Raw genomic sequence first — 17,239 nt, forward strand, 5'->3', positions numbered from 1 at the left:
TCTGCCATCTAGTGCCCTGCTGTGTGCCAGGCTCTGTCTGGCAGGGGAGGCAGGTAGGAGGAAGGCATTCTGATGGACACAGTGGCAGGCATGAGACTTTCTATTGTTTGGTCTTGTTCTTCTGCCTCCTGCTCCCAAGCCATTCCTGTTTTTATATACAAAATAGGTCCTGGTCCTAAGGAGGCCATAGTTTGCACCTATTTTATGGTGATTTACAGAATCTCAGGCTGGCCTCCTCATTCTTTAATGGCCCTAAAAGAGGTCACCAGCGGAGGAAACCCGGGGTGAAGTTTCAGAACTCCAGCTCTGCCTAATCCGTGCTTAGACCTCGGGAAAGTTTCTGAACCTCTCCGGACTCATTCTCCTCATCGGTAAAATGGGTGTTACAATACCTGCTCTAGTTACTTCACCACATTGTAAGGAGGCTCCAAATCACAGTGAGATTATGCACATCAAAGTGCTTTTTGAGTCCTACAATGGAGATGTGTGGTTTTAACTGCTATAATAGCTAACATTGACTGTTTATTTTGGGCCAGGAACTGTTATTCACAAGACATGAATTACCATTTCCCATTTTAGAGAGGAAGAAACTGATGCCCCGACAGGTTCAATTACTTTCCTAACATATGACAACCACTGACAGAGGTTCAAACCCTGGGCTTGCTGGCTCACTCATGAGTTCACCTATTTAACCATGGTGCTTTACTGCCCACCTGGGAGTAAGAGACTTAGATTCTGGGCTCCGCTGTGTTTTCGATAATCTTGGGTAAGTTTGCCCATCTATAAAATGGAATGGAAAAGGAAGTCATTTTGTAAACTCTGATGTCTAAGGGGTCAGAGGGTCTGTTCTCAAATGGTCCCCTTCTAATCACAGAAAGTTAGGAGCCATGCTGGAAGACAGTTAAGGGTTTCATGGGGTGACCGCCAGTCTCCAGGAGCCAGAGAAGGCAATGAATGGAACAGAAGCAGGAAGGCTGCAAGAGAGAGGACACTGTCCTCCCACACACCACACACACTACATCACGCCCCGCAGTTCCGCCAATCTGCAGCGGTGATTGCCCTGACTCAGCCCTGCTTCCCGGGTTATTGATTGAGGTGGTTCTTCCCCAGAGCCTTAAAGGAGACAATCTATGGCCAACAAATAGCTCCAGTGACATTCCCTAAGCACTTCCTATCTTCTGGGTGCTGTGCTGAATACAGGGACCTATAGGTCCAGTCCCCTTCTCAAGGAGTTCACAGTCTCCTGGGGGAGGCAGACATGCAAACAGCTAATGCTAATACAAGTACACATGAATATTCAATAGGTAGAAACACAGGCTCCGTGCTCTGGGAGCAAAGAGGGAACATTTGCCAGAAACCTTGAAAGTGGTGTAGGAGAGTAGGGGAAGGGCATTCTGCTGAAGGAACAGTGTGAGCAAAGACATGAGGTATGTAGCGCGGGGCTCCATTCTCTCAAGGGCAGACATCACATTGAGGTGAAGTCCTGAGAAAGACAGTGAGAGATGAGGCTGGAAAAGAAGGTTGGGATTTGGGGCCAGACCATGGGGGCCTTGAATGCCAGGATGAGGAGTGAGATGGCCTGAAGAAGGTGATATATGAGCCCTGGGGATTCATACATGGGGCCAGTGGAGGGGGTGCCCTGAGTTCACCCTTCAGACAAGCAACATCTTACCCTCGAAGCTTTCCCAGTTTGACAGTTCCAGCTCTGCCCTCCTTCCCTCCCCCAGCCAGCCCTGTGAGTGGATCCAGATGGTCATTCCTATTTTAGGTCTCGGTGGTGTATGTGTGTATTGGGGGGAGGGGTAGCTATGAGCCCTATCAATCCTATCCTGAGCTCTCTGTTAGAGGAACTTCTTCCAGGACCCCGCTGTGATCCTGAGCCTGGAAGGAAGTGTTAATCTTTGATGGAGATTTCCCATCTGTCTGTGGGTGATAGGGGTGGTGGCAGCAGAGGAGGCAAGGGCACAGGCCAGGAAGGTTTTTACATTGGGTGAGAGAACCAAGGTGATGTGTATGTGGTGGGGAACAAGCCTGGGGGAGGGGCCCCAGAGGAGCAAGAGGAGGAACTGGCTTCTCCCTCTAGGTACCTGGCCCTCCTCATGTGCCTGCTTCTGCACCCGCCTAAGCCAAGGGTAGGATGGTGCAGCCCATCGGGAAGAAAGCCAGGGCTCTCTGGTCAGACCCTACTCCTGAGCACTGTGCCCACCAACCTCCATGGGCCCTTTAAAAAAGCTGAGGCACTGAGAGGCAGCAGATGACAAAGCTAGGTTCCTGCCCTTAGAACTTCTGTAGCAAGCAAGTGACACCAAGGTAGTAAGTATTTGCCATTCATTCAGTTTAGCAAATATTTATTAAGCAAATGCTATGTGCTAGACACTACTAGGCACTGGCTTTACAGAAGTGAACAAGGAGTTTCCAGCCTAGTGGGGGAGTCTAACAATACACAGCTACAAATGTGCTGTGAAGGAAAAGAACAGGGTGTTCCAAGGGAGATTAACAGGGACTTTCTAGTTTAGATTGGCAGCCAGGGAGGGGCTCTCTGAGAAGGCAACATTTAATATGAGACTTGAAGGATAAATGGAAGCTAGCCAGTTAGGTGTTGGGGGCAGGAGGGAGGGGGGATTTCAATCAGAGGAGAACAGTGTGTGCCAAGTTCCTGGGGTATGAAAGAGCATGGCACACAGGAAGAACTGAAAAAAGGCCAGGGTGGCTGAAACATAGTGAACAAATAAGAAAAGGGCATGGTCCAGAAGCAGGGACTGTAGAACAATGTAAGATATTTGTGTATTTTATTTGAAGTGCAATGGGAAGCCACTGAAGGTTGTCAGATTAAATGCAATACTTGTGTTAGTACTACCAAATTTGTGGGAGGCCCTAAGAAAGACTTAGGTTGTTTATTCATCCATACACACAGTAAGTGTTTAAAGGGCACCCAATAGCCCTGTGTTAGAACTATGGTTTGACGGTGATGGTAGAGGAATGTCTAAGGCACAGACCTTCCTCAGAGCCTGTGATTCAGGAGATGGGACAGCTATAATGATTGAATAGGTAAGTAATATAATTTATTCATTCAACAAACATATACTGCACACCTAATGTATTCCAAACACTGTGCTAGGTGCTGGTTGCCGCCCTGCAAGGATCATACATTACACATGGGTCACAGAAGAGGCACAAACATACTCAAAAGAATTTTGAGTGGGTTAGAATCATTTTCAGCTGTGATACCTATGAGGTCTTTATAAAACATCTGTTCAATCCTTCAATAAATCAATAAACATCTAGTGGGCATCTGCCCTGTACTAGGAACTATGCTAGCTACTGAAATCAAGTTCTATAACAGAGAAAGACATGCGCCCGCCCCCCCCCCCCCCCCGCCCCAATGCATTAAAATATTAGGTGCTAAAAACAGGACAGCAGCCTTTCTGTAGATGGTCATTGAGGGAGGGTATTTCAGTGGAAGACAGACCTTCCCAACAAAGCATGGATCTCACTTTCCTGAATGGATTTGTCCATATCTCCCTCTCGCCTGATTTTTAGCTGCTGCCTTCCTATTTGTCCCCCCATTTTCACTTTCTACGCCAGCAGATTCTATTTTCTTTGTCTATCTTGGCATCCTTTAAAAAGCCCAAAGAATCCAACATTTGAGACTGGCTTCTTTATATGGTTGTGTGTGATCTCAGACAATTACTTAACTTCCCTGAGCCTCAGTTTCCCCATCTGTATAATGAAGGGACCGAATCACACGTAAGACCTCGTGATTTACTCCAGCCACAGGTGATATTCACACACTGCTGGGCAAGGCCTTTCTTTGCAAGGCTGCACGCAGCCCTCCACTCCCACCACCGTGCCACCTGGCAAACATTAAGACAGCTCAGATATCTTAGGGCAATTCTCCCCTACTTCTATACACACCACACAATATTTTAGTCTGTCCTCACTTTATGCTACCACTATCTCGTGAGAGATCACAAAATGAAAGGACAAGAAAGACAGACTTGGGTTTGTGTCGTGGCCACTCACCTCACCCGGAGCCTTAATCGCTTACTTGTAACCTGGGGGAAATCCCTAAATTCGCATGTCTAACCAATTTATGGGCATTAAAAATACCGAAGACGTGTTCAATAAAGAGACTGTACCACACCTTTTAGGACCCCTCAGCGTACTGAATTACAGAGTTCTTGGTGGGTCTCCGCGCTAGACTGTGCGCTGCCTGTGGGCAGTGTAGGCGCAAACCCGCGCGGTGCTGGCAGGCGACACGGGCGGCGGGGGAAGCCTGGCGGGGGCGGGGAGGGGGGCGCAGAACGACAAGCAGGCCGGGCCCAGAGGCCCACGGCTCCAATTCCCGGGGGGAAGGCCAAGCCAGGCGGACTCCACCTTCGGGAAGTGACGCCACGGATAAAGTGGCGCCGGAGTAGGTGCCACCGGAGCGGGACGCGCGCGGTATGGCGGAAGCGGAAGGGAATTCGCCGCTCCTGTTGCCGCCGCCGCCACCCCCGCCCGGAATGGCGGAAGTGGAGGCACCAACGGCGGCCGAGACGGACAAGAAGCAATTTAACTGCTCCGGCGTCGGCACCATGGACGTGGAGCGGAGCCGCTTCCCTTACTGCGTGGTGTGGACGCCTATCCCGGTGCTCACGTGAGTCTCCTCCGGCGTCTGCCCGGGAATTGGGAGAGCCCGGGCCCGCGCGGCGTCCTGGGACCGCCTCGGGCCAGCCTCGGGCCGCGACGCGCAACAGGCCCTTCCCTCATTCCGACTCGTAGGCCTCGCCCGGTCACTATAAACCCGCCACCCGCGCGGTGCCAGTTTCTCCTGACGATGGGACACGCTCCCCGCTCTCATTGCACCGGTCTAGTCAGGGAGAAAGACAGTTGTAGACTTGCGGAAAAGGCTCTGTGGCTGGGAAGCTCCTACCGAAGAGGGGCCCTTATCCCGGTCCGAGGAGACATCTTCATTCATTCACTGGTTTCATTCATTCAACGAGCAAATGCTTGCTGATCACTTCCTAAACGCAAGTGAACGCAAGTAATCAATAAGACGTCCTGCCGGGTCTGGAGGAGTTTAGTTGGGACCACACCGGCTCCTGGGATGTCAACATTGAAAGGGCCCCCCCACCCCCGAGATCTGCGCGTCCAACCCTTTGTCTCACAGATGAGACTGGAGACTACACACATCTCAGTTGCAAAGCATGTTTAGGTCCTAGGATGTTTGCCTCCCAGACCAAGGTTCTTTCTGTGTGTCACAAGCGACTGCTAGGCTCAGTCCATGCTGCAGTCTCTTCCTGCAAGTCAGGGGGACTAACCCCCAAGAGACTCCCAGACCCTCAGGATCTAGTTGGCACTGACTGAGGCCTCGGCGGTAGCTGTGGCACGAGCGAAGAACAGAGCACACAAGATCTTAAATGCCTTTCAGTATGTTTACTCAAACATTAATCATCAACACACCAAACAGTAAAAGCACACAGAGTAATACAATAATTGGGTCAAATAGAGTAATGAACCAGTCCCAAAGTCAATCAGAGTCCTCGTCGTGGAGCAAGGAAGAGTGGCTGGTCCGGGAGGTCGGTCCAGCAGAGGTTCTGTACAAGCAGAGCAGAGCAGAGTGGAGGGTTCTCGGAGCAGAGTGACAGCGTGGTCACCTCTCAGTCCAGACCAGCTCTCTGAGCTGCAAACGGCCTCAGTTCTAAATGCAGTTCTGAGTGCCTTTCTGACATCGCCTTATCAAGGCAGCCAGCCAGAGACCCTGACTGTCCTCTTCAGAGCAGACCTTTTGAGTGTAGCTGGTTACACTCAATTACCAGGGCAACCAAGCAGCTACCTGGGCATTGTCTGCTAAGTTCTCTGCACGTGTCCAAAATGGAGTTACTCTTGCTCATTCAATATGGAGTCAGTCTTGCTCACACAAAACTCATTTTAACAGCGTCCAGGGGTGCTCTACACGCAATGCATTAGCCTTTATCAGGAGACAAAGCAGGTGCTCAGGCAGTGCTGCTGCCTTTTAGCGAAGAGCTTCTGGGCAGGGGAGCTGGTTTGCCCTCCTGCTTCAGCCTTGACAGCTGATAATAACCACTCCTCATAGTGCTGGACAGTTAGCCAATCTCTTTCACACCCATTTTCTCTGAATTTCACAGCCACTTTCTAAGGTAGGAATTATCTTAGATGATGAAGGTGAGCTTCTATCATTAAATGTTTTGATCAGGGTCACACGCCAATAAGCGAAGGCATCGCAAACTCAGTCTGCTGCCTTCATAACTTGCACTCTTTTGACTGCATCCTGTCCCCTCTCACCTGATGGGATAGATTTGTTTTCTCTATGAAAAGCAGCCAGTTGGTATGGAGAAGGGATTATTTTTGGCCTTATATGCTGCCAGTCCTAAAATGACCTTAATTTTTGTCTTATATAAAAATACTTCAGTTGTTTTGCGTTTTCAAATGCTTGTGCATTTGTTAAAGAACATCCAAGTCTGACTCCTTTAAAAATAAATTTTTTAAGAAAGTATGTTCATTAATTCATTCAATGTTCTCTTAACGAATTAGCTAAGTTACTTTTATGTGCCCAGAGTAGTTCTTGGTGATAAGAATATACAGTGGTGAATAAACAAGACATGATTCCTGCTGTCATAGAGTTTAAATCATGGTGGAAAGAGATAGTAAACAAGTAAACTAATAAGAGAACTTCTGATAGTGGTTTGTGCTATGAAGAAAATAAAATGTTAATGGAAGAATGAATAACTGGGAGGGATAGAGAATGTATTGGTTTTGCAAAAACCTGTCTTGTTAGCCTAAGATCTCTTTGGTTTTTTTCTATTCTCAAAAACCCATTTGTGGAGTCCTCTGCTCTTTAGAGAGCTGGAAACATCCCCATTCATCTGGGCTTGAAGCAGTCCATACCCCATTTCTATTCAGATCTATGTACAGATGTTCATAGTAGCACCCCGTCAAAGGGCTCATGTCCCTGTCAAAGGACTTGCCCTCCAGCAGGAGGGAGAGAAGAGACGTGTAAACTCACCATCATCGTGCGTTGTGATGATTGCTGACCTAGAATGCAATACGAGGGGAAAATGTGGCACAAGGAACTGCCTTCTGTCTTTGGAGGGGGAGTCAGAGAAGAGAGCTGAATCCAAAGACCTGTCCACCCCCTCAGAGATACCAATAATTCTGCATGGAAAGCCAGATAATAGCTACTGTTGCTCATCAAAACAGCTAAGATTGGATACTTATTCTGTTCTGGGCCAAACATGTTATATGCACTATCTCATTCAGTCCTTACATCAACCTAATGAAAATAGATACTGTCACCCCCACTTTATAGATGGGGAAATAAAGGCTTAGAAGCCAGCATGGGGCTTTTTCTACTGAGATACTCTACCTTTCCAGATAGAAGTTCCAGGATCAGTAATTCCATTCATTCATTCAGTAGTTTTTGAGGACCTATTATGTCCTAGGTGTGCATAGACAGTAGTCCACAAAGCAGCTTGCCTTCATGAAGCTTCCAGACTGATATGTACTTTGAGAGTTTCTTCTTTGGGGCTCCCCCGGGCACAGGACCCTGCTATTGTCTCCAGCCTTTACTCTTAATTTCCATCAGCAGCTGCCAACACAGCCGTGAGATGTGGAAGTCTGGTCAAACCCAGACCTCCCCAACTAGATGAAAGGCATTGGGGTGGGGGAGGGGTCCTGAGGTCAGGGTCAGAGAAGCTACTTTCCCATAATTCTGAGAGTCCATCCTGTGGCCACTGTGGGTCTCATCAACTTACTCTATGCCAGTCCAGCCAATCAGATAACAAGTATTTATGGACCATCTCGTAACAACATTGAACAACTACCAAGTACAAGGAAGTGTGCAAAGCACTTTGCAAGCATATCCTATTTAATCCTCACAGTAGCCCTCCATTGAGGTAATTAATTGTTATCCACCTCTTACTGACAGATGGGAATGAGTAACTCATTTAAAACAAAGTCAGGACTCAACCCAGGTCTGACTTAGAGCCTTACTCTACTCTTAAATGCAGGGCATTCATTCATGCATTCATCCATTCATAATCTAGTCAGTGACTACTTAGCTCCAGCTGTGGGTCAGGCACTGCCCTGGGAGATACTCTAATAAGAGAAAAATCCTGCTCTCTTGGAGTTTACATACCAGCAGGGAAAGAAAGACAGTAACCATGTAAGTAAACAAGATCCTTGTAGGAAGTAGTAGATACTCAGAAGAAATTAAAGCAGAGTAATGGGACCTGAGGTGCCTGGGCTTGTTTGTGGCTACTCTAGAAGGCACGGTCAGGGAAGACCTCCGAAGTTACAGTAGAGCTGAGGTCTGAACAATGAGACAGCCAGCACTGGGAAGCTCTGGGGGAGGTGTGTTCTGGGCTGAGGCAAATGCAAAATAAGCATTGAAATGGGATGAGCATTTGGTGTGTCTGGGGAACCAGAAGCAGGCAGTGTAGCTAAAGAGAGGCATGATGTGATTTCAAGGTCAAACTGTTAGGAGTATAATAGGAAGCCATTAATGGATGTTAAGCAAAGGAATGATGGAATCTGAATTATGTTCTCAAAAGACCTCTCTGGCCCCACCATCCTCTCAAGGGCTCAAGATGCTGACCCGGAAGACCTGTCCTATAGAGAGTCATACAACTGCCCAGTCTTTCTTTTAAAGACCTTTTGAATCATCTGCTTTTCACCACCCCATCACCAATACTCTAGTCAGGACCACCCTCATCTCTTACCAGTATTCCAGAATAGCCTCTGAACTGGCTGCCCTCCTTCCCGCCATTCCTGTTCCCCCCTCCCATGCTCCAAACACGTGCAGCACTTGGCTGCTTCGGAGTTTTGCTTTCTGCCTGTTGACATCCTGTTTTTTCACAGGTCAGGGTTAAAAGTCAGCTGCTCTGTGAAGTCTTTGCTGACTGCCCCAGCCCCCTGTAATAGCTTTCTTGAGCTGCATCTCTGTGGGTTTTGCCACCACCTCCCTAGCAGGGTGTAGGCTGGAGACCAGACCAGAACTTGGCCACTGGCCCTGTGAATCCTTAAATGGATCTGCCTCTCCAGCACCTAGGCCTTTCGAGCCATGGTTCTCAGACAACAGACAGATCTGGGGTTCCTGGGTGTTTTGTATATTGGGATCCATCTGAGATTTGAGTTTTAAAAACTCCCCATGCCTTTTAAGAATTTGAACTTTTAGTTCCTGGAATGCACCATGTTTTTGTCCTGATCTCTACCCTTGCACATATTGTGTCTTCATCGTTTCCTCAGGGAAACCTCTGAACTCCCCCCTAACCACCAACCTCCCACCCATAGATTGGTTTAAATGCCTTCCGCACCTTAAAAAAAAAAATTTTATTGATACATAACATATACTATAAAGCATATAAATCTTAAGTATAGGGCAAAATGGATTTTTGCATATGTGTGCACTTACGTCACACAGCTCAAGATAGATAACATTGCTGGTACCCAAAAGGCTCCCTTGTGCCAGTCAATTCTACCACACAGGTCACCCCTCTTGCATTCTAGCGCCATAGATTACTTTTGCCTTTCCTTGAACTTCATATAAATAGAATAATATGTATGTACCTTTGTGTAATGTTTCTTTCACTGCCTTATATCTGTGAGAATCTGTGTTGTGGGTAGCAGATGTTTGTTCTTTTTCATTATTACTTGATATTATATGGCTGTACCCCTAGTTTACTTACTCGTTTTACTATTGTTGGACATTTGGATTATTTCCAGCTGTTTTTTAAATCAACTTTACTGAGATACAATTTATATATAATAAAGTTCACATATTTGAAGTATGCAGTTCAATGAGTTTTGACAAACATTTCCAGCTATTTTAGACAAAGGTGCTGTGAACATGCTCGTGCAGGCCTTTTGTGAGCATTCGTTTCTGTTGGGTGTGTACTCTGAGGTGGATTGCTGAGGCATAGAGTACACGGCCGGGTTTTCAAAAGTGGCAGAAACAATTTACACTCCCACCAGCAGTGAATGAGAGGTCCAGCTGCTCCTCTGTGTTTCCGTCCTTTCAGTTACAGCATTCAGGGTGGAGTGGGGAGGATGACTAAGAGGAGGGGCATCCCACTGCGCTGTTTATTTGCTTCTCCAGCCCCTCCGGCCACCCTAATGGCATTCGTCACACAATGTTACAGTCACGGCCCTCACACTGGGCGGAGTGTCCCAGTGTTATCTAACCGACTGAAAGACCCGCCGTAAGCTCTGGTCCTTCCCTGTCCTTTTTTCCTGACAGGTGGTTTTTCCCCATCATCGGCCACATGGGCATCTGCACATCCACAGGAGTCATTCGGGACTTCGCTGGCCCCTACTTTGTCTCGGTGAGTCCCCACTCCACACCCTCTGGAGGGTTCCAAACCTTACATGGAAGGTTGGCCTTATCTCCCCGAAAGCCAAGAGAATGCAGATAGCACGCAGCCCTGGCCCTGGCCCTCTGCTCCTCACCAGTGTTTGACCCCTTTACCCCTTCTCTTGCCTCTAGGACAGGCCAGGAGGGCAGTGTGGCCAGAAGGATTCTTAAGTAACTGACCCAGCCCTTTGCCCACCCCTTGGGTACCGAGACATGGGTAGGGGTTAGAGGCAAGAGTGGAGAGTCAGACCATCCAGGAACCACATCTCTGGACCTTCAGAAGGTGGGAGTCACAAGGTGGGGACACAGGGGAGGCTAACATGCTTCCCTGGGGGATGGGTGGGCCTTCTAGACTGGATCAGCTGTGTCCTCAGGTCTGTTTCTGGGGTTGTGCCCAAGATGGGGTCCGTGGGCTTGCTCCAGATGCACAGGCAGCATCATCAAAGGCTGGAATGAAGGTGTGGTGGCACCAGCCTGTCATATTAATAGTCGTCATGATCCTCTTAACATGACAAATGTCTTTTCATATCCATTACTTTCACTGGCGTACACATTTATGATAATTTGTCTTTGACCAGCTCGGTCAGCATACTGCACATCCTATGTGGCAGGTCCAGGACTCGGGAGGCCGCTCAAGCCCCCCTTCCTTTCCCCGTCCTGCTCTGAATGCAGTCAGACTGCCAGATGCAGAGAAGGGCTCTCCGTGTGGACAGCACTGTCGGGTCAGGAGGTCAGAGGCTGTCCTTGTTGATACCACAGAGGAAACTGCCTCCCTGGGATCAAAGATGAGCGATTGACCAGAGGACATGGAGAAAATAAGGCCCAGAGAGGGTGAGAGAATTACCTGGGAGCCACACCAAAGGGCACTCCTGGCTGGCATCTGGAGTCTTTGGTCTCAGGGTTTGTTGCTCTGTGCATTCCTGCCACACTGCCTTCTGCCCACAGAAAAGCTGCTGCTGGCATTTCAGCTACCAACCAAGCCCAGAGCAGGGCCCGGGGCCATTTCTGCCCATGCGACATACCTCCTCCTAAGTCAGTGCACTTCCACCACCAACCCAGCTCTATCTTCTGAGCGACGTGCAGGTTCCCCACTGACCTCTGCTCTTGTCCCTCAACAGGAAGACAACATGGCCTTTGGGAAGCCTGCCAAGTAAGTGATGAACACCCATGTGACCAGCCGTACGGCCAGGTTCCTCCTGGCGGGGTCCTTTATCCACAGGCCATCTAGGCCTTGCCTTAGCTGTGCAAGGTCGTGTTTTCAGCTCCATTGGAAGGGTGAGGAAAGGGGAGACTTGGTCAAGATCACATAGGAAGTGGCAGAGCTAGGACTCACACCCACGTCTGTCTCCCTCCAAAACCTAGACTCTTTCTCCTGCCCCTCCAGGAGTAAACAGTGCCATTTAAGGTGTAAGGCAGGCATTGTTTAGAACTCCGCTGCAAAGTTCAAGCCCTCTGGGAGCCATGGCTGGTGTGCTTGGGATTTGGAAACTTTATTTTTCCTGTCTTGGGGGACCCACCTCAGCTGGGTGACAGTGCCAGAACAGCAGCAGGTGCTCTGTTATCAGAGGCTCCGCCCAGGAGGATGGGACCCAAGGAGTTGGTATCCCACACAGCAGAGCAGCCTGCTGGCTTCTTTGGACAAGTGGAAATGTGGGCAAAGGGCGTCTGGGCTGGGTATCTGCTGCTAGGCTGCTTTTTCAGGCCAGTTTTAAGGGTACCTGTTTTCAGGCAGGAACCCCTGAGCAGCTTCAGCTCAGGCCACTTTTTGGTTTCTCACAGGTCCCCCGTCTCTAGGCTCCACTACCAAGCCATTCCTCTCACAGCAGCCAGAGGGCGCTCTGACCTCCCAGCTCTCCCTGGCCTGAGAACCTTTGGGGTCTCTCCCAGCTCGAGGTTTCTGAGCTTTATCTCCGCGGGCTGCTCTCCCACTCAGCCTAGTCTCCCATGTGGAGAGATGAGGAGAATGCTTTCTGATGGACAAACTCCTTAGGGTGACATTCCAGTCCGCTATGATATGGCCCCACCTGCATCTCCAGCTTCACCTTCCGGCATCCCATCACCCTGTTCCTCCCTCCAGCAGTTCGCGGTTACATGCTCTACAGTTTTGTGCCTCTTCCTCTGTTCAAGCTATTCCCTCTGCCTAGAATGCCTACTCCCTGCCCTGTTCCTGCTAACCCCTCTTCCTTCAGACTAGACTCAGGTGTCACCCCCAGGAAGCATCTTACACCCCCCAGCTGAGTTAGTTCCTGTCCTTCCCAGGATCCACATGGCATTGGACGTGTCACACTGTGTTGTTTGCTCTGTGGCTCTTTCCCTGCACCTGGCTCACCCCTGCATCCCCAGCACCCAGCTCAGGGCCCTGCACAGAGGGGGGGTGAGCCAGTGCCCAGAACCACCCTCTCCCTTCAGGTACTGGAAGTTGGACCCTGCTCACGTATACGCTAGTGGGCCCAATGCGTGGGACACAGCTGTGCACGACGCCTCTGAGGAGTACAAGCACCGCATGGTGGGTGAGCCGCTCCTGAGGGGCACCAGGGCGGGAAACAGCGTGGGAGCCCAGCCTGACCCCGCCCTTCCTGCATCTCCAGCATAATCTGTGCTGTGACAACTGCCACTCGCATGTGGCGTTGGCTCTGAACCTGATGCGCTACAACAACAGCACCAACTGGAACATGGTGACGCTCTGCTTCTTCTGCCTGCTCTACGGGAAGTACGTCAGGTGAGCCTCCCGCCCACCACCCTCCCCTGGGGCTGCTCTCCCAAGGATCCAAGCAGGGCCGTTTCTGGAGTCCTTCAGCCAGCAGGGACAAAACAGATGCTGGTTGGAGCTGTGAAGGTTCTAGAACAATTAGCTGAGTTCCTGGTGGAGAGGGAGGTAGCTGTGCCGAAGTCCAACTCCACCTGGGTCCCCCCCACCAGCCCTGTCACTGGCTCACCCTGAGATCTAAGGTAACGGCCTTGGCCTCTCTAAGCTGAAGCTGTTCTTGGTTATGTCCTTGCTAATGATTCTGTCTCCTCGGGGAGACTGAGTGCAGAGCCCTGTGCTCAGGTCAGAGGAACAAGTACACTGCCCCACAGGGTCCCTTCCCATCATCCCTTGTGTGAGGTGGGGTTCCGGTCAGGTGGGCCCCAGTTGTGACCTGGGAGGACCTTTGCAGCCACAGCCTCACAACCTGTGGGATCAAAGGCATTAGTCCCAATTCATAGGTAAAGGCAGCTCAGAGAGATGGAGTGACCCTCCCACTTGGGGGCCAGCACACCTGGGCAGCCCAGCCACCTCGCCAAGCGTTCCTCTAGCTGCTCTCATCATTAGAGCTTCTGAAAAGAATACTCTCAGGGGTCTTTGTTTAGTCCAGGGCTTTTAGAGGTCCCCTGGGAAGACTGTAATGTGGCCACACAGCCTGAGGAGAAGTAGGATTGAACCCAGAGCCCTGACTCCAGCCATAACACTGCGCTAACTTGCTTACTCCTCCCCTCCCAGTGGGCCCACATGAGGGCTGTGGGCAGACAGCGCTCCTGGCTTCCATGCCCAGACAAATTCCTGGTCCTCTCCCTGGAGACCTCTCCCAGAGAGAGGGGTGATTGTGGATGGAGCCAATAAAGCCTAGAGAAGGTGGGCATGTCTTCTGTACCCACCCAGAGACGTGTCATATCTCCACTAGGAGCCTGGACTAGCCCCTGCCCAGGATCATGGTGGGTGCCAGGCCTGGCCCAGTCCATTGGTTGACCAAGTTTGGGGGTGAGGGAGTGGTTCCAAGCACTTCCCCAGGGGCAGGAGCCCCTTCCGGGTTTGGACGGATGGGGCTCTGGGTGGCATGCCCACCGACGGGGCCTTCCGGCCATTCTCCTCTGACAGTCTCGGGGCCTTCGTGAAGACCTGGCTGCCCTTCATCCTCCTCCTGGGCATCATCTTAACTGTCAGCCTGGTCTTTAACCTGCGGTGATGGCTGCCCGTGGCCCTGGACCCACCAGCCTCCTGAGGAGGCACCTGCCGCCCCTCTCGGTTCCAGATCCTTTCTCCTTACCCCGAAAGGCAGGGATGGACCTGCTGGTTTTGACGCAGGGTGTGGGCTAGGTGGGACGGAATAGGACTGAGGATGAGCGTGGGGCGGGGGCGTTGGTGTGTTGTGTCTCACTGGTCACTCAGAAGTTCCCTGTCCCTCCTTCCCACGCTTGTGACCCCAGCCTTGAGGGCATCCTCCTTGTTCATCTGGTGGAAAGGCCTTAGCTTCCCTTTGTAGAGCTGCTCCTGCCATTGTGCTGGGCTCCCTCTGCCTCAGCCCAGTGCCTGGTGGGGGACGGGAGGACATTTGGACCCACCAGACAAGGCAACACGGGCCAGAGCTAGATTTGGAGCCTGTCCTGCCAGGGCTCCGGTCCTGAGGTGGGTGGGGTACACTAAGGAGTCCCCATAAGCTAAGCTGCCCTGGGGCTTTTACCACTGGCCTCTAGAATGGTTCACTAGGGCTGGGTGGGCCCCCATTTCTGATGTTTGCCAGAAGCTGCACTACGGGTAGTTTGTGCCCCACCTCCTGGGGTCCTCCAGCCCACACAGCCCCCTCTGTCCGCCCTCCCAGGGCCTCCGAGTACTTGGGCTCATTTCTCCCCATAGTGGGGGCCTAGGCTTCCCCAGCCAGGCTGGAGAGATGAGTGACGCTCATGTGTCCAGAGTAACCCCCTGTAGATCAGAGCAATGTAAACAAAGCTGGGTCCCGGCCCCCGGTGTGGGCCTTACACTGGTGATGGCACCCCATGGGTCCAAGATGTTGGGTGCCCTCAGAGCAGCCAGCACCACCAGGGAGTTGAAGGGGAGCTGTTTCCTCCCACCCACCACGTCTCCCTTCTCTTCAAGTTGTGGGAAGGGCCTATGCTGCCCCCTCACCCTGCTCCATGGATCCCTTTGTGTGGGGCTTCCTGGACAGGACAATAAAGTTTTAACTCCAGTCAGTGCCTTGTCTTTGTTTTCTTCCTTCAGTGGTCCCCTCACTTCAGTTTGTATCTCCTTGGGTACCTCTGCCTCCGGCAAGGGATCTGGTTGAGTCCTCATTCAGTACCTGGAGCTTACAGGGATGTCAGCATCCTTCAGATATATCCTGCCCTGGGCCCAGTCTCTAGGAGTTCCCCACCATTCCTCGTCCACTGTCCCAAAGCTTTCTCCTCTCCTTGAGGCAAGTGAGTATTGAAACCCCTTCCATAGTCCCTGTTGGGAGGAACTTGGCAGTAGGATTGGGAGTTGGGGCTGGGCAGAGCAGAGCCCCAGACCTGCCCTCAAGCAGGAGTGCACAGTGTGGGATAAGCCAAGAGACTTGCCCCAGGCCCCAGCACCCACCATATCTGTCAGTCACATTGCCAAGTTCTTGCTGAGCCCCAATGATCGGGTCACTGTCCTGGTCCACAGAGCCTCCACTTCTCTGGCTTTCTCCTCTTGTTACACCCAGCTCTCCAATGAGACGCTGTAGCACCTCCCACATCTGGTCCTTTGCTTTCCACCTGTTAACATCGTGGCCTTTCTTCCCAAGGCCCAGCTTAAAAGCCACTGCCTTGGTAAAGTCTTTCCTCACCCTGCCCGATGCCAGGTGTCACAGTTGAACTAGCAAAGGATTTGGTCTGTGAATCCAGAGGGCCCTTTGTGTTTCTCCTGAGTATGCCATGAGGACAGCTCCAGCTGCTAGCCCTCAGAGCCCTGGTCAGGTGTCTGTCAGCTCATCGCAGTACAGACCCTGCAGTACTGTGGTTCACAGGCCAGGCGGTTCTCTAGACAGAAGTGTGCCCTCCCACGTCAGCAATTCCATTTTTAAAAATCTGTTTTGCATATTGGGGTCTGTCTGAGAGTTGGTTGGGGGAAAGAAAATGTTCCACTACAAAGGACAACCACAGCAAAATGCATAGAAAAGTTTTAAGGACTGCTTCTGCCTAGCAGAACTTTCAGTTACCTTTGCAGAGACTGCATAAATAAGTGCCATGAAAATCACCCAACAATTAGAGTGGTCACTATGTCCCAGGCCTTGTCATAATGTATCGATCATTTATCCTCACCACAGCCCTGTGAGGGAGGTGTACCATCCCCATTTTACCAAGGAAGAAATAAACACAGGGAGGTCAACTGATTTGCTCAAGGTCACAGAGGGAGGAAGAGTGGAACCGTGTTCAAACCCAGCAGCCTGGCTCTGGAGTCCACACTTGGAACCACCCTGCGAAATGGCCTCGCTGGAGCACAAGGAGGGAAAGGGGAGGGGCTGTTTCTCCAAAGGACTGGGGCTCTGGGACCAACAGAAAGTGAAGGGATGCTGGAAGCCAGGAAAAGGAAACACACCTGACAACAACCCTGTGAGATGGCCGCTATTGTCCCTGCTCTATAAAGGGAGAGAGTGAGGCTTCAAGAGATTGTCATTGATCCAAGGCCACAGGGGGCCATGTTGCAGAGCCCCAGTTTTAACCCAGAACTGGGGCCTCTTGACTGTGGAGTTGCCTAGAGACTGGCCACAGTGCGGAGGCACTGAGGCGCCCCCAGCGGGTGGCAACAGGTGGGGAAAGCATTCTGCAGTGGTGGAGTAGGGAGCACAGATGGCTTGGGGTGTTGAAGGGACAGGCAGCAGTATGGTAAAGCTCTAAGGATGTAGCGAACGAAGGTGTTCTGAGCCAGGTGGGGTCCTGAGAGTCAGGCCGAGGGGTGGGTCAGCCCAAAAGGAGGATAGATTGTCTTGGGAAACAATGAGACTTCTGTCAGTGGAAGTATCTAATGGAGGCTGGACTGGTTTGGAGCAGATTTGTACCCTGCTTGCCTGCTGACACCTTCCGGAGCTGAGGAATGACCAAGTGGGGGTGCTAACAGGGTCTTCTGACAGCTGTGCAATAAAGGGATGGAGGGGCTGAATGTGGCGTCCA

General features: G+C 51.1%; 1 protein-coding gene across 2 annotated transcripts; it reads left to right on the plus strand.

The window, feature by feature from the left end:
• Nucleotides 1-4,381: 4,381 nt before the first annotated feature.
• Nucleotides 4,382-15,315, plus strand: TMEM222 (transmembrane protein 222). 2 transcript variants are annotated; one of them, XM_033115515.1, is made up of 7 exons: nt 4,382-4,639; nt 10,241-10,325; nt 11,473-11,504; nt 12,134-12,247; nt 12,764-12,860; nt 12,943-13,073; nt 14,211-15,315. In XM_033115515.1, the coding sequence occupies exons 1-7, from the start codon at nt 4,446-4,448 to the stop codon at nt 14,296-14,298; spliced, it is 741 nt and encodes a 246-aa protein (XP_032971406.1). In that variant the 5' UTR covers nt 4,382-4,445; the 3' UTR covers nt 14,299-15,315. The 2 variants fall into 2 exon arrangements, with proteins under 2 accessions (XP_032971406.1, XP_032971407.1); XM_033115516.1 differs by lacking the exon at nt 12,134-12,247 and having other exon boundaries at nt 4,384-4,639.
• The last annotated feature ends 1,924 nt before the right edge of the window (nt 15,316-17,239 follow it).

This window comes from Rhinolophus ferrumequinum, chromosome 9 (assembly GCF_004115265.2).
Source record: "Rhinolophus ferrumequinum isolate MPI-CBG mRhiFer1 chromosome 9, mRhiFer1_v1.p, whole genome shotgun sequence".
Lineage (NCBI taxonomy): Eukaryota > Metazoa > Chordata > Mammalia > Chiroptera > Rhinolophidae > Rhinolophus > Rhinolophus ferrumequinum.

Bases quoted from the DNA above. Each gene is read 5' to 3' on its own strand.
- TMEM222 (XM_033115515.1), top strand. From the start codon at position 4,446: ATGGCGGAAGCGGAAGGGAATTCGCCGCTCCTGTTGCCGCCGCCGCCA. The intron at 11,505-12,133 runs GTAAGTGATGAA...GGTTTCTCACAG, and splicing joins GCCTTTGGGAAGCCTGCCAA to GTCCCCCGTCTCTAGGCTCC. The intron at 12,248-12,763 runs GTTTCTGAGCTT...CTCTCCCTTCAG, and splicing joins GGGGTCTCTCCCAGCTCGAG to GTACTGGAAGTTGGACCCTG.